Source organism: Haliaeetus albicilla, chromosome Z (assembly GCF_947461875.1).
Source record: "Haliaeetus albicilla chromosome Z, bHalAlb1.1, whole genome shotgun sequence".
Taxonomy (NCBI): Eukaryota; Metazoa; Chordata; class Aves; order Accipitriformes; family Accipitridae; genus Haliaeetus; species Haliaeetus albicilla.
This window is the reverse complement of record NC_091516.1, coordinates 1,176,911-1,194,302: the sequence shown is the minus strand read 5'-3', so window position 1 is coordinate 1,194,302 and position 17,392 is coordinate 1,176,911. Positions and strand designations below refer to the sequence as shown.

The 17,392-nt window shown below is 34.0% G+C and overlaps 1 protein-coding gene across 1 annotated transcript in view; it reads left to right on the top strand.

The window, feature by feature from the left end:
* CPLANE1 (ciliogenesis and planar polarity effector complex subunit 1) overlaps window positions 1-17,392 on the top strand; it is a 60,273-nt gene that overhangs the window by 23,801 nt on the left and 19,080 nt on the right. The window contains exons 19-34 of the mRNA XM_069776309.1: window positions 228-392; window positions 1,479-1,617; window positions 2,010-2,119; window positions 3,295-3,456; window positions 3,594-3,702; window positions 4,054-4,360; window positions 4,877-5,810; window positions 7,001-7,164; window positions 8,161-8,297; window positions 8,891-8,973; window positions 10,163-10,245; window positions 11,738-11,803; window positions 13,338-13,530; window positions 14,137-14,394; window positions 14,575-15,324; window positions 16,160-16,389. Of these exons, the coding sequence (XP_069632410.1) occupies window positions 228-392; window positions 1,479-1,617; window positions 2,010-2,119; window positions 3,295-3,456; window positions 3,594-3,702; window positions 4,054-4,360; window positions 4,877-5,810; window positions 7,001-7,164; window positions 8,161-8,297; window positions 8,891-8,973; window positions 10,163-10,245; window positions 11,738-11,803; window positions 13,338-13,530; window positions 14,137-14,394; window positions 14,575-15,324; window positions 16,160-16,389 (3,890 nt within the window). The remainder of the gene's footprint in view (window positions 1-227; window positions 393-1,478; window positions 1,618-2,009; window positions 2,120-3,294; window positions 3,457-3,593; window positions 3,703-4,053; window positions 4,361-4,876; window positions 5,811-7,000; window positions 7,165-8,160; window positions 8,298-8,890; window positions 8,974-10,162; window positions 10,246-11,737; window positions 11,804-13,337; window positions 13,531-14,136; window positions 14,395-14,574; window positions 15,325-16,159; window positions 16,390-17,392) is intronic.

Below are 17,392 nucleotides of genomic sequence, written 5' to 3'. Positions count from 1 at the left end.
TTCAGCTCATTTTTCTGTCTTTTTTCCATGTGTATTCATTTACTAAAGTAGCACCATAGTGATAAGAAAGTATGTGTGCCTCTGTGTTTTTTCCATAAAGTGTCTATGCTCTAAAGAAGACAGGAAGTACTCTTAGGAGCACAAACAATGTTTAGGTCAGATTCCTTATTGTATATGTCCTTTCTAATTTGGGGGCTTGTTTTTGTTTTGGAATTCGCATTTTTCAGGAAAACTGCAATGACATTCTTTTAAAAATTGAGAGAGAAATTCGTCAGAAAGTGTCAGGAGTTCTTCAGCGAATTATCTTGCTCCTCCGGGCTGCTCATTGTTCCTGCCCTGCAGCACAGTGGTATATTGCACAGCTGAAGTGGGCAAGAAAAATAATGCAAAAAGTAAGCATTTAACTTGGTTTTTTTGTAACTTGATTATCAGTTGTAAATATTACTGACAAGCTTGCAATTGCATTGCTGAAGCATTCAGTCTCATCTGGACTTTGATGTCACGTTTTTTACATGTCTTCTAGTTTTACACTGCATGTTTAGTTCTTTTAGGAAACCAGAACTTAAAGACACAGAATATCTACTTCATAAAGTGTCTGCTTTTACTGTCTTTCTGTACCCACTTGGTAATGTACAGGCTCATTTCTTTCTCCATTTCAAAGAAACAAGCTGATTTTAATTGGGAGTTATAGCTGTTAACTGAAAGTGTGTTCCAGATCACTTAGGGTTGAACATAAGAGACAATGTGATGCTCACTTCAGGTAAAGTGGTCACCTTAGTGCGCAGTGCATAGGACTTACAAGATCTCATTCTACTCATGTGCGTTCTGTTTGCACAGAACAAAGCTCAGAATATATTGATTAAAAAATTTTGTGTAAACTTAGGCTTTTCTTAGGTCATTGTTACACAGCCACTTAAAAGAAGGTTGACTTCATACAGAAGGGGCTGTGTCTGCCTGCCTGCCTTCCTTCAGCCCCCCTGCACCAGCATTCATGTAATGATCCAGATCAAGAACTAGTCTGACTGACAAATAATTCCTTCTGTTTGCTCATTGCATGGTCACATGCTTAATGCTGCCATGGGGAGGTGATCAGAAGTACCTGCTGAAACAGGAGGGAAAACTAGTCTGCCTTGGTTGACGGCAGCCTGGACTGTGTTGGATTAAACTAGTTTCTTAATTGTGGTCTTAGTTCTTCTTAATACTTTGTTGCTCCTGTATTTCATGGTAATCATGAATATGATGAGTACCATGTAGACTAAAGCATTTTTTGTGCTGTAACTCATGCTGAACATATTCCTGTAAACTAATTTTCAGAATACTGATCTGAAGAAAATGGAAAGCAACCTTGAGGGAATTCTACTGTTCTTGGCAGTATTCTGCTAATAACTAAGAGGCTGTACGTTTAGTAGTGATACATACAAAACTTTAATTTTTATTTCCACTTTGTTTATTTTTTTATTTATTTTTACTATCTATAGATTCGAATGAAAGGATCTCTTCCTTTGCTAAGTCCGTTCCCAGAGACTTTGCTTCGTTACTCCAATTTCCGCACTGTTTTCTATAGATCTACATCTTCTGGAGACCATCAGTTTGATGATATTACCTGTAAAATTTTAGGTCTGTATGCAATAAAATAGAATCATTTAGAGCTGGAAAAAAGAACAAGTGAGAATCCATAGGTGCAAAGAAACTCATACTAGTTTGAAATAGTAACTGCAATTTTGTGCAGAAACACATTCCCATTCCAGCTTTTATGTTAGTTATCAAAACTCTGAATCTGAAAGTTGTTGCTCTGGATTGTTGTGTGTGTTATAGATGTGGCAAATGTGAAAGAAATGAATGCTAAGTGATACTACAGAGCTCTAGCTGCAGAGCAGTATTGAAAACTCAAGAATGAGTAATTTTTTTCTTTAACTGCTGTTTGTTAATTCCTTCTAGCTAAAAATCTCAAGCTGTTTTATTTCATTTATTAAAATAGAATCTCAACATACTGCATGTTTGTGTCATAGGTTGGTTCAGAGAGCTATGTGCATTGTGTTGGATGTTTCATGTTCGTGAAAGGTTATCTGACAACTGCAGGCGGTACCAAACTGCAAGGGAAAATATTAACAATCATAAGGTAATTATATTACTAATATAGTAAAGATACAATTTAATTGCATAAAGCTATAAGAAGACTTCTAAATGTCTGCTCTATATTTCTGTGAGAACTTTTATTTGCTTAATAGGACAAAATTAGCACAGTGCCATAATGCGCATTATTTGATGCTACAGAATAATGCTGTCCATGTGAACTACATCTTTCTAATACTATTTCTGTTGGGCTTTTGCTTTGTATTTAACTCAAGTAATTGAAGAGATACTGCTAGAAGAGCAATAGTTTCTACAGTTGTTGTCTACCTAAGTATTTACTACTTTTTTTTCCCATTAGATTAAGGTATTTGGGGTGTTTCCTGACCAGTGTCTATTTAATGCACCAAAAAATGTTTTTTCAAAAACAATAATGAAAAATATTAAAATTTAATTATGTTTTCTCTACTCTATACCTTCATCAATTGATGTTGGAGGTCAAGGAAGAAAAAGAAACAAACTACTAGCCTGATACTTGTCATATATTCTGTAACAGTGCAGATGTTGATTTTTGTCCTGTCTAGTCTAGCAACTTGGCTGTCCTTAGCAAAGGTTGCTTCCTTTAAAACAAGTCCAAAATTTCTTTTCACCAGAAAAATCAAGCTTAAATAAACAGGATGGCTCTGTTTCAAATAGTAGAAGATTCTGATTTTTCTGAGCTTTGTGCAGCAGTGACAAATGAGATAGAAACCACTGTCTGTTTCAAAATAAACTGATCCATCTTAAAAGCCTCTCGGTTGGCTTAAATATCTTGCTCCCAGGAAAGATTTTATGATCACCTCAAGTCACAGTAAAATTGTTTACTTCCCCTGGTAATTCAGTATATTTAATTAGTTACAGCTAGTTAGTCAAATCCTCCATTTTTACTCTGAATGACTGCAAACAGATTATTCAGCAGAGTGTTACGGTTAATGGAATTAATTCCTAAGCTGGTTTAAAAACCCTCTTTTTTTCTTTCTTTCTTTTTTTTTATATATGTTATCGTCCATTACAACCTTGATCTGTCTCCTAGCATCATATACTTCTCTGTTTGGCAGTTAAGTTAGAGATTTTCATTTTCTGTTGGCTGGGGAAGAATCATTACAGCTTGCCACATATGAATAATTGAGCTGAAATACATTGTTCATACCAATTAATGTTTCTCTAGCAAGGTGGTTTTTTTAGGATCTGAAGAAGAATGAATATGATGCCTCCACAGTTGAGCATTGTCTGAATGCAGTGGAGTGGGCTTGTCGAATGCTTCCTTTCTGCAGGTTCATGAATGTTGAAGAATTAGTTCAAGATGTTATTTTGAGTCTGCTTGGAGAATTGCCACCAATGAAAAAGGTAAAAGACATTAAAGCTAGAACAAAAGCAATAGAGATCATCACAAATGTTTCTAGACTTTCTAGTGGTGTAAGTTTTGTTGGGAATTATACCTTACTTGTATGTTAGCTACTTTAAAGATACTTTATCTTGTGCAGGTGGCAGAGATTTTTGTAAAAGCATTTCCTGATCCTGAAGATATAAGAGTTCCACTAAGGGATAAATATCATGGACTTCAGCAGCGACTCAGACACAGTATTGTTAAAGGTAATCCTTCTTCCAGAAATATTGAACTAACTTTCTTTTTTACTGTACTTATTAATTAACTTGTGACAATAACCTCTTTCATACCCCATGTAAAACAATTATTATAGTTTTCAGTCAGCCAGCTTTGAGAGAATTTTGTGGCAAATTCTGTGTTTTCTTTCTGATATGTCTATACCAGTAACAGAATATCATGACTTCCAAGTTGGTGGTGTTTCTTCACTTTATCACAATTTCCATCTGTATTTATAAATGGCTATAATTTAGGATGATTCAAAGTTCATTCATGTCTCAATTTGAGAGAATAATTGAAAACTGAAAGTTTGTGTTTAAAATCACTTGTCTTTTTGGTAGGTCCTGAAAGTGAAGAAATGATGTCTGTTGTTATACAGGCTACTGAAAAAGTGAGAATGAAGGCCTTGAGACGCGTAATAAAGAACATAGGCCCCATAGAAATTAATATTTGGGAACCAGCAGAAGAGGGGGCAGCAGATGATGAGAAACACTGTTATGACAGAGTCTCATTAGGCACTAGTCTAAGCAGAAGCACACTTACTGATCTTGGGAATCCTCAGGTATATAGTGATGCTGACACAGCAGATACACTTTCTGATGCTTTGTTTACTGAAGAAATGAGAGCTCAAACACCTTCACTTCAGAGGTATGAAAAAAATTGCAGCATATGTGTGCATGTCAAAAATAGATGGAAAAGGCAGTAAAGAAAGCTTTCTATTCTTTCTATTTAAATAAAAAAAAAAAAAGAAAAAGAAAAAAAGTTGCCTCTTATTGTTCAAGTAATCTTTTCACCAAACAGGATAATTGTCACTTTGGGTGATTTATCAGATGAAGAATTATAAATTTGGCAAATCTTAGAACTGCCAATGTTGTATCAGTTACTATGTGACTGGTACATTATTGAAGTGTAAATTCTTATCAGCTATGACCACTTTCATATATGATACTGCTGAGTTGCTGTCTCTGTAAAAACTATGGATTTTGCATTTGATTAATTTGCCACATTAACATTGTATTAATGTAAATTTGTAGTTGTTAAACGTTTCTCACTTTTAACGACAGAGGAAGTAAAAGAACTAATGTTGCATTTACTTATTTTTTCGTGTAATTCTTTTCAAAATGGATTTTGGTGTTAACAGTACTTATGTTTGTTGTCTTACAGGGATAATGAACATCAGAGACAAGGAGAAATACGTAGCAAAAATATCACACACAAGATAAAAGCTCTTAACTGGAAAACAAAACATAAAGACAAAGCATATGGAAAAGACATGTGTAATCAATGTAATTTGCCTATAGTTGGTACATGGGAATTTGAACGTGATGATGATGAATATGTTATTTTTTTAGAACTCTTTTTGAGTTACATTCTTGAGAGAGACCTGTTAAAGTATAGTGACCTTGGAGTTCCATTTCTTACTAGCTTTTCTGGACTTCTTCGAGAGCATGAATTAAACTCTCTCTTTTTTGATGTTCATACAACACTAAAACGTCGACAAGGCAAAACTAGAAACCAAAATGTGTTTAGAGCAGGGTCTTGCTATACTGTCACCCTGGCATCTTGTGATTCTGAAACAGCATCTGTCTATAATGAAAACCAAAGTATTTTGGAAAATCCAACCCTTGTACAGTCCATTGTACAGACAACAGAACCTTCTGTGTGTAACCTAATGAAAGGACTTAATGAAGGATTATTTGGTTTAAAACACAAGTCAATTTACAGAGCTCAGAGTGACAATCAAGGAGTCACCGTTGCACCAGCAAGCCAGACCTTTCCTAACCATAATTCCTCTAGCCTGCAAACTCAGGCAACTTCTAAATACATTTACAAAACTGTTGATATAGTTGATACTGTACCAGGAGAAGAACTGGCTATAGAATTGATGGGTAAGTTGAGCAGTATTGCAAAATTGCTTGAGTGGATGATCAGATGGTCTGATAAAAGACTGCTCTGTGGTTCCAATAAACAAGATTCCTTAGAAGAGATTCTACCGATGATACATGTGAAAACATCAGCACCTGCTGTCCTTACTTCTTTGTGGCTGTTAGAACAGTTACACAGAGACGGATCTCAAGCAAAGAGCATGAAATTTGAGGTAAGAAAAAGGATGGGTGAGTGTCAGTGAAATTTGTGAGTTAGTTATGCCAGTAAAAATCACACACATCTTTCACCTCATAGTTCTGTTCCCAGTAAAACCTGGAATATTGATTAATAGCCTTTCCTTTAAGGGTTGCTATGAAAAGAGAAATGTTCCAGGAATACTGGAATTCTGTCTGTAGGAAGACTTTGGTTGGAGATTAAAATTCTCTTTCGAAATCCTGTTTAAAATCTAACTCATTTATCTAGATACCACATTATTTGAGAAAATTCCTACAAGTTCAGCCATTGTGTCTAATCTTAGACATCATCTTTGAAGAAACCTAGTATTGGAGATCATGGAAAACAAGACAAAGAATAAAGAAATAGTTTATCTGGGGACACTTGAAGTTAGATTAATTTGTCTTTGAGACAGATACAGTCTGACTGGAGTATTTAAACTAGTTAAAGATTGATGAAAAGGGAATTTTAAATTTCTATCTAGCACTGTTACACAGAGTTGGAGAATGTATATTAATGCAAAATAAGAGATTTGCCAGAAGAACATGATGAGTATTGCTTTATTTCATATTTAGGGACAACTGGATCGCTTATCCTCTTTAAGTCTACATGAAAGGCTTTCAGGGGAGAAGGTTGTGTGGTTTTTTGGAGAAGGCTTTTCTCCCAAATTAAAAGTGGTTTTGTCTTGGTTTTGGTTTGTATATTCTGCTTTCTGACAAGCACCACCTGTATTTTGCTTACAACTTACTCGCAAAATTTTGTGCGTGCATCTAACTGCACGATGATACAGCTTTTTGCCTTTCATAGTGTCTTCAGTGATAATTTTAGAGTTTCGTATTACACATGATGAAGGCCAAATCTTACCGTATATCTTTGTATAGAGTATATTTAATTGTCACATAGTGTCTTTGACAATTGGTGTTCAGTTGATGCTGACAGATGTCTTATGTTTCCTTTGGATAATTCAGAGGATCATTGCTTCACTTAATGCAAAAAGGGACAAAACTCAAGTTCCACAGGCAACTGCAAACCCAGAATTTCTCAGCTCTATAATAGAGAAAAGGATATGAAGTTAAGCATAAACATACTATATGAATCGTTGGGGGTTTTTTTGAAGTATCGGGTATCTTTTTTAAACTAGTGAATTATTATTATTATTATTATTATTATTATTATTATTATTAATAGAGTCCGGATAATCAATATGTGAAAGAATTTGCATCTCTATCAGAAGCCCAGTCTAGGACAGAGAAAGAAAGCAGTATGGATGAAGGCTCTTCCTTACTGGCCAGTCCACCTCTTGATATCCAGAGTGTACAAGCCTATGATGATCTTTGTGAAACTGGTTTGGGGTAAAATTTTTTTTTTAACCTAAGAAATCTGGTTGGTTGTAATTCCTCAGCTAAGCAGCATGTCAGTATTAAGAGTTCTACTGTTATTACATGTTATATACATGTTAAATTTTGAGTGCAAAGTCAAACTCATGCATATTGTTCACAGCTGCATGAAGCAGATAAAATATTCTCTATCAGCAGACATACCTCTAAGTAGAAAACAATGAACGATGTAGCTGTTACCTATGAATTGAATTGTACGTGGTTGTTCACAAACTTAGTGATGTGGAAATGGAATCTGGATTTCTGATATAATTGATATCATGGCTTTCTCAAAGAATTCAGATAACTTTCACTATCTTTAGTGTAATTTTCTTTGTGTTGAGATGAAAGTTCACAACAACAGTTTACTTTTCCCTGGGTCTGTAACCTAGCTATGTTCATATGTGTGCATGTCAAAAATAGATGGAAAAGGTAGTAAATATTTTATTTGTTAACATCTTACAGAATTCTGAACATGGAGATTCCTTAACCTGATGTCCTTTGTGACATTTCTGTTCATCTTGTGCTGCACTAAATAAACAAAAGATCTTTGGTATTAGTATTCTAAGACATTATTCTGTGTCTTCTCTGACAATTTTTTTTTTTAGTGAAGGAAGTTTCTGTGAAGGAGATAAATGTAATCTTAACCAGATGATTTTGAAGTCATGGTGCAGTATATGACTTCCATTTTTGGTAGATCGTATGTGTTGGTTACATTTTTCTGGAAATAGCCCATCTGAAAGACTGTACCATTAATGTCACTAAAATATCACAGCTATACCAAAAAATAATATTAATCTTGGTTTATGTTAAATTCAGAGAGAAAATTTATGTGAACATTGGTTATATCACAGCAGTGGTTTTTTACAATTATGCACTAGCCTGCAATCTGAGAGGAACAGCATACTTAAATGAAGTCAGATACTTATAGTATTTCTATTGTTAATTACCTTTTGTAATTCCAATTACCAGAATGTCTACAAAGTCAAAATACTTTGATAAGAAGGAAATTAATCATGGGAATTATTCTGTACCTCATGTGACTGAAGATGTTAATGAAGTGGGACCATTTGTTCTGGAGGAATTAGGTGTAACATCAGAAAGAGAAGGTTTGTTTTTATGGTATATCCTTTTACTATGGTCTGACATATAAAACAGTAGGAGTTTTGCCTGAACAGGATTATATGTCCCTCTGTATGTTTAATCCAAAAATAGAAATAAGTTTTCATTGTTCTATTGAAATTATTACTGTATCGTTTTATATTATAACTAAATTTTATACAATTGCATTCTCAAGACTTTCTGATCAGTTTTTCACTTACGTAACTTCTTTTTGCTGTAGAGATAGGACAATGTACAATAACATATTTCATTCTCTCATTAACTTTCATTTCAAAAATATTCATGCTACTGTGTAAAATAGGATTTTAAAATTGTAAGAGCTGAATATGCATAGGTTAAGTTTATCATATTCCTACCATGAAAATAAGCTGCTTGCTTTTTTTTTTTTTTTTTTTTTAAATTCCAGGTGCATGCTTCAAGACTAGTAATAACACAAATTTTTAATTTGCTGAGACATCTCTCAGCCCCTTTCTCCTCACTAGGAAAAAAGTGGACTAATGTGACTGGTTGGCAGAAATCACGTAACAGTGCTGTATGTCATATAGTTTTCTGATTTAGTGTATTTGTGTTTATTTTGTAGAGTTCTTTGAGGAGCCATATGAAACTCCAAAGAGTTCCAATAGCTCTATCAAGATCAAACCTGTAGAACATCAAAGAGGAAAGGCAAGTTACCATCTTGCATAGAAGCATCAAATTATTATGAATACTCTTTTCAAAATATCCTGAATTCCTCAGTATACTTAAGAAATTGAGAGCAGGCTTAAAGCATTTAGGATTGGTGAATTTTTTTTCCTGCTTAATTAAATAGTAAAAGTCACAAGTAATTAAACAGTAGTAAAGTGAGATCTTCTGTGAGCACTTTTGAAAACTAATTCATTTTTTGTAAAACTAAATATGTATATGCCTATATATATTATATATATCTATATATACATAAAAATTACATTAAATCTATAGAATGTATAATACTACATATAAATATATAAGATTATGCATGCACACATATATACTAAAGCATGTGACTTGAAAAAAACCAGATGATCTTCTTGTTAATAGACCAAATTTTTGTGGGTATTTTGTTATACTAGAAAGCTGTATTAACAACTTTTTTTTCTTTGAAAATGTGTTCTGTCTCTGAAATTGTCACAGGATAATTAAGTAAAGACTCTACCATTTGTTTGCATGCTTGCTGGTTTTTAAATATATTAAAATGTTAATTTTTCTCCTGTCCAAAAACTCAGTCTGGATCTGTAAAAAAGCCTTGTTTTTTCATTCATTGTCTTTGGTCATAAGTCTCCGTTGTTTGAAAATGGCTAAGGGCTATTATGCTGAAACGTGAATTGCAATGCCATCGCTTTACTTGCCTTTAGTACTCTAGATTCAGCGCTGTTAATGGGATTAGAAACAATAAATGTATTGTGGTCTTCAATTCTGCAATGCATTTTACTGTAGTTAATCTGTGACATGTAGAATCCTGCATTTGTTTCAATTTCTTAGTCTGTAGATAGTTTGTGTATAATAGGGTTGTTTCTACATTTTCATCTTTACCTAGGGGGTACAAGATTAGCAGAGTATATTTCCAGGATACTATATGGTATGAATTTGAAAATAAAAAGTCATAGTGATGACTTAAAAAGAAAGATGGTCAGATGGATCATTAAGACATCTCCTTATTTCTGATTTGTAACTGCCTTCTGATAAGTATATAATTTTGATTATTTTTCAGCCAGATTTTTTTAAGTAGCTGATTAATCAGAAGTATGTTTGCCTTAAGCTAATAAAATAATACATTATTGAAGCAGAAGGGGGATATAAAAATTTACAATTTCAGTTACATCTTTTTATATTCCAGCAGGTCTCCATTTCAGGTATAGATAGTCCCCAGGAAGATCAAAAGGCGGAAGAGACAAAGGAAGGAAAGGGTGAACAGAATGCGTGAGAGACTTTTTGTTGTTATTTTAATTTGTCTTTTAACTTTGCTTAAAAATCAAAAGTAGTTTTGTTAATTATGGTATCCAGTGAAGTCTCAATGCGTTCTTGCTGTTTATAGCAACCAGTCATCTTCTATTTCACGTGTACAGGTATTTCACATATACAAAGTGCTGGGTGGATAAGTGGTTATTTTAGTAATGATCAAATAAAAGAGGCATGGTTTGTGGGAACGTGTATTTTATATCTGGGAAAAGGATAGAGGAGAACTGGAAAAGCTTTCAGATACACAATTCGTTCTCCAGACCTGAAACAGGAGCAGCATATTCAGACTAAATACAGGTGGAGAGCTGTTATTCTAGGAGATTTTAACAGTTAATTTGTTGAACAACGTAGAAGAAAGAGAGGTTGGTGTCTAGGAAGCAGAAGGTGAGATAAAAATGGGTATGGGTGATAAGCTTCTTAGCTCATGAAAGAGGGAGGGAGGGAGGTATTTCACACAAAGAAATTTACTTCATTATGGTATTTTTTTGAATTTTATTTTTTTAAAATACCTCTACATTTATAATATAATGTATATAAAATTATAGAAACAGTCCATAAACCTGATTGTCACATCATCTGTTTGAATAGATTACTGCTCAGTTTGATTTCTCTGAAGTTTTTCAAGGGAAGAAATGCTACATTCTGTAAACACAGGATTTGTTATGTTTACCATGAGTCATCTTGGTCTTTTGAGATTTTTTAATTTGTGTTAATGACGGAAGAAGATCAACCTATTTTTATTATTTCACTTAGCTTTCTTATTGAAGCCACCAAATTTGTAGTAATGAAACCTTTTCCTCTGAAAGACAGTGCCTGAATGTCTTAAAATTTAGAAAATCTTATTAATTGTGGTGGCATGTAAATAAATATTCCTGTGTATATATAAAATTTGTGGAAAAACTTCTAAATGGCTTAATTTTAGAAAGAGTTAGAATCCTCTACTATTTTAAACTGATGTATTTTTGTTTTGAAAGAAAGAAAAATAACTACACATAAGATGGCCCTCAAGGATTTCTTATCATAACTGGCTTTTCTTTTTTAGGAATGCAGATTGTAGTGATACTACCCGTATTGCTTAAATTGCATTTTCTCTTCTTTTGTCAACTCAGATCAACCTCTTTTTTGTCTGCTGTTTGTGTTGAATAGCCAGAACCTTTTCAGTGCTTTTGTTTGCACCAGTTTCTGATTGCTAGGGAGACAAAGCATGAATGTCAATATTTACCAACTCAAATGGCACTATAGTGCAGTAATTGAAGCAGTACAGATTGGTATAGCTCTGATCAGGTGGCTTTCAGTTATTTTATCTCGTACTATTTAAAGTACTTTTTCAGGAGGTTAGAGATAGACACTCACACACATATATGTATTTAAATTTATATAAAATGAAAATAAACAGCGTAACAAATTATTAGTATTGTAGTATTTACAATATACATTTTTTCTTTTTTTATAGCATGCATGTTGTTACTAGTACCATTTCTCAGTCATTCTCTTTAGAACAAGGTGCAGAAGTTCCCAGGTAAGATAAACCTATAATGTTTTCTATAATAAAAAATGGAATATCCCTGTTAAATTTTCAGTCTGAAGTAATGTGATGTGTAGATTTGATTACAAAATATTTGCAGGTATAGTATATTGTACCTGGAAACTGTAGTACTAAGTAGTCTTTCCTGAAACCTTTTTGTGCTGTAATCCTTGAGGATCACATACTCTTGCATGGTGTCCAGAATATCACATGAATCAAACATGTTAATTCAGAGCTACCAGATTTAAAGAGAAATGATACTTTCATTTTCTGGTTCAGATAGAATCATTAGAATTGTATAATATTACTATAGAAGATGCAGTGTTACATAAAACACCTAACCAATAACATTGTAAACATATTCATATTTATTATAAAATACAGCAACTGCAAGACACACATAAATATATACATAATATTTCTGTAAACAGGGAGAATGTTGGAGTTGGGAAGAGGGGTCAGGAGTCAATCTCAGGCTTTCACTTCTAGAACAGTCCTCTGAGTTTTTTCAGTTTAGAGGAAGATCTGAACTGCACATCCCTTTGGATTCCATTTTCATGTGTCTTTAATCTCATTTCCTTCTTGAGTTGTTCATGCCAGCTTTTTTTAAAAAAGCTTTTCTCAAACTTCCAGGGTTTCGGGCCATGCTTACACATACTGATTGTCTTCCAAAAGACTTCCTGTGCCCCTTCACACCTATTACATATCCAAAACCTTTTCAGTATTACTTATTAGCCATTGCTTTATGCTTCTATTTCTTCACATGCTTGGAGGCCATCCTGTTCAGTTGTGAAAAATCCTCCAAAGGTTGCCTGTACCTGTAGCAATGCCAGCATTTTTCTTAAACAGAGAAATGTCTTTTGGGTCAATTTCTGTTGATGTGGGTAAAGTCCTTCAGTTTCTTTATAATTTAATGTAAATCCTAACGCTCTCTTCTTCATTTAAGGACTTTGTCTAATTAATAGTCTTTCCCTACTAAAAGACGTAATTATCTCTGCAAGAAATTTCAGTATATTGTATCATCTGGTACATGTTATTTTAATTTTAATTGGTTTTTGATCAGAAATTTTGTTGTTGCTTTTTAATTCCAAATATATAAATGTATATTTAATTATTTAAGTGAAACCGAATCTGCCGTCTCTCTTATTTCAGCTAATAATGTCCTCCATTTTCCATCAGATGTTTCGTTTTATGACTAACCAGGCCCTCTTTCTGTCAAATCATTGTTTTCTGCCTGTGTCTCTAGTGAAGATAACATTTCAGATACCCTTGTGACTAAAAAATCAGATAGAACTTAGATCTTTACTTCAGTTTTTCATCCAGTATATTAGGAAGCGTTAGGAAAAATGTCATACATACTCACCAGTGAAGATTGTGCAGTGTTAATTATTACATATTTCCTACAAATTAATTATGTTTTAGAAAAATAAAGATATCTTTAAAATTTTCTGGATTGATTTGAGACAACTTCATATAGATGTTCTGAACTATGAATGTTTTTCATGGTTTTGTTCTTTTTCTTCTTAAGTAATACAGAGATTTCTTTAAGTGAGGGTCAGCCTTCTCAGACTGTTGTGTCAAGTATGTCAAGTGTTGCCTCCAATACTTCCATTTGTGCAAAGAAGCAAGAAGTCAAGGAAGAAGTCCCTACAGAAGAGAAGCTAAACACATCAGAAACGGTCAGGCAGATGCTCCAAGATGAAATGTTTAAGTTAGTTCAGGTGAGAGCATCTCATTATTGAAAATAGTGTTCACAGTCTGAACTGTGTTATTTAAAACAATGGAGATAATTACTATTTTAAAGGTATTCTGTCTGTGGTGGTTTTTGAAAGAGATTTCCAGTTCTGTGTAAACCATTGTGAAAACTTATTTTAGACATAACTCCTGCTTTTGACTCAAGAAAATGCGTAATATAATAATAAAAGTTTGTGTTTTAGTTGACATAACTCAGTGTGCTCTAATACGGTAGACTAGGAAAAATTCTGAAGCTGTTGTAACTTTGCAGCTGTACTAGGATTAGATTTTTGTTAGTACATGGAGACAACTTTATGTGACCTTACATTTACTCAAACTTCACCAAAAAAGTGAAGGAATTTTTCTTACTTTAGCATAATCTGTCTGTGTGAGATATTTAATATATCTTAAAAGAAAGCCCAGTGCAATAAAAAAATCACACAAATGAATCATTATTGAAACGTTGGGATGTTGTTTATTTTGTCACCTATGTTAACAGGATAATGAACAGTTATAACATAGCCTAGACATAGAATTTTTGCTAAGATTCTTGTTAAAAGTTGTTTACAGTGTTAACTTTGTGTGTTACCCAGCTACAGCAAATCAACTTCATGAGTTTAATGCAAATAGTGCAGTCATCCTTTGCCAACCTGCCAAATGTGCAACAAATTTTGCAACAGCATCAGTCTGTTCACCTGGAAGGAAGCCAGCCTGCACACACTGCTGAAGGCAGTGGCTCCCTGAAAACACAGCTGCCCACTCGAGAAGATAATGGAAAACCTGGTCTAAAGAGCTCTGATTTTCAACCAGGGAATAGTTTAGGAAATGAAAGCAACAATGGCCATATAAAAGTAAGTATATCAAAGTGTCATTTATGAAGACAGTTCTGTATACCTGGTAGGTTATTGGTCCTGTTAAATTAAGAAATGTTTTTGTAGTGATTGCTGTAGACAAAAAAGATTTATGCCATTTTTGTGCATATGTAGTGCATGGTTGCTATTAATGCTGTTTTGTTTGCTTCTCTGAATTAGAATCATTTGGATGTGAATGTTTCTTTAAGCCTATTAGAAAGCCACAACAAAGAAATGGGATTTATGCCACTATCTCAAGATCTGCATTCTTCAGCACCTACTAAGCCACTTCATCTCCTAGCTCCTTCCTCAAACATCCAGAAAACACTGAAGCTTATCCCTATTGAAAAAAACTTGAATTACTCAAACGGATTTCCTTTGCTTAAGCTTGAATCAGGTTATCATTTCAAACCAGCATTTTTACATCCAATAGAAATGTCATCAGCTTTTGCTAGACCACCCCCAGTACCACGAGTAGCTTGGAGTTCATCAGATTCCTTATGGAACCATCAGTCATCGTACACACCAAGAAAGGATAAGTCAAAAGAAGATTTGAACATGAGTAGATATGACACTGAGATCCGAAGGCAAATCCATGAGGAAGAGAAAAGATGGGCAGAAACAGTGCTTAAGGGACCTCCCAAACACCTGAATCTAGATCAGTATGAAGGACAGCAAGACGTTCCACCTCAGCAGCAGTTCTCTGCAAATGTGAATAAGGACAAAGCACTGATCGCTCAGAACCTGGCTGGCATTCCACTGTTGCACTTGCAACTTGACCCAGTACCTAAACTTCCACCAGTTGTAAGGCAGCCAATCACTACTAATTTAATACCTGTTAAACCTGCAACAAAGGAGACTCACTGCAGAGAAACAGTACAGCACACAGGAGTATCACTACTCCATGCTAATTTACCTCAAAAAAAGAAGGTACTGGATTTTAATAATATATTTTTCTAAGTTGGAGGGTTTTTTGAGTTTCATTGTTTCTTACTCATCAAAATTAAGTTAATGTTTCCAGACTATGGAATTTGGAAGTGTTCAGCACAGCTACCAGAGGGATCTGAAACTAAAGTGAGTTCTTATTGTCAATATGAGGCAGGCTGCAAGCTTGGAAATGTTTTTAATGATGTTAGATTGATTCCACATTCCATAGTTCATTAATATTCAGCCCATTAGTAATGAATGTAAGGAATTTACTCTCTAAAATACTGGAAAATATTTATATGGTAAAAGATAGTTCTGTTTTTACAGAAATTTAAATAGAATTATTTACAGAAAAACAAAGAATGCAGTGAGAAATCCTCTTTTATAAGGGCAGAATAGAATGCTAAAACGCTTGGTAAGAAAATCTTCTGGATTCAAGAACCTGGTATTTTGAAAAATGTTGTTCTGATAGACTCTCATATGCTTGCACATTCCAGTTGAAAAGAATGGAAATGTTTTTCCTTGAAAGGTGCTTCTTCAGTCCTTGTCTACATTGCACGGTTCCTGCCTTCATCCTCAACTACATACATTACAAATGCAAATATTAGTGAAATATATTCTGTGGAGAAAATTCATATCTTTTAGTTTAGTTTCAGAAAATAGGTTACACATACACATTAGCTGAGATTCTGGTCTGATGGTGTTAATATTACATTTTCACTTTCTCTACAAATTGCTACACTAGCTGTGTTTTTATAACTGAGATCCAAACTGGACCTGCTCTTTTCATCTAATCTGACTGCAGTTTTTGCTTCTTTCTCTCTCTCAACACTTTCAGGCACAAAAACTCATTCCACTTCAAGACCTCATTGCATTTGAGCAACGCCACCAGCATCATACTGTGCCCAGTACTTTCTTTGGACGAGACCAAACTGAACCTATCCAGTTACTAAAAACTGATGTTGAACCATTTGAACTAAGAGATGTGCAGAATAATAAAAAAAGGCAAGCCAGACTTTTAAAGTGGGTCTTCATTTTGAAAGACTTACTGGTAACCTATACCTTCTTGCTTTGAAATCAGTGGGAGTTTTTACAGCAGCTTCAAATAAAGTGGAATTGGATGTAATTCTTTTGGAGGAGAATAAAATGGCAAATATTAGTAAAGACGCAGCAGGAGAAATATAGCATTAGGATATGAAGGGGTTGTTGGTGTTACCAAGCTGATAGGAAGAAGACTCAAGGGGAAGTGTTTTCATACCAGTAGATGTGGTTTAAAGTCGTCTTGTCATCTGGCTGTTTGCTGTGTCCTGTTCATGAAATGGTTTGCTGCTGCTTACACAATGAATCTTAATAGGCTACTGTCTGCACTGCATATTGTCAGTGTTAGTAGGGATCTTCAAGAAGGAAAGGGTTACGTTCTTTCAATATAATTCAAGATACAGGCTCTGTTTCTGAATGTAGACAATGATTAGCAAAATTCCTGCTGAAGGGATATTTTATTTTGTTTTGCTAGGTACGTTATTCATTACTTTTGAAAATTGATTTATTCTTTAGTAATTGATTCCACAAGCAGTTAAAACCATTCTTTTAAGCTGCGTGCATATCTTTGTTCAGTTCTCATATAATGTCAATAGGGTCCTGACTTTTCACAGATCTGTGTTTTCCATGAAAGAGTTAATAGCGCCATTGCATCTAGAACAGAACACTTGCTTCTGATTATGATGCTTTTAACTGTAGCAGTTGGAAACACAGACACTAAGATGAGTTTTTCACTCTTAAGGTGAAAAACAGTTGATACGTAAGAAACTGCAGCTGAAATTTAGAATACCTGTTTTGATATTACAACTGAAATGCTTGAAGCTGCAATTGTTGTCTTACAATCTACTTATCAGATATTAAAGGCAATTTGCAACTTTTTTAGTAAAATAGTTAATTAGAAAATTTCAATGATAACAGGTTTGTTTCCTGCTGGAGTATTTCTTATAGATTCCTTACAGGCATTTTGTGTAGTAATGATTATTGTGTCATACACAAAATATAGATATGGAATGTTATGCATTTTGTAATATTT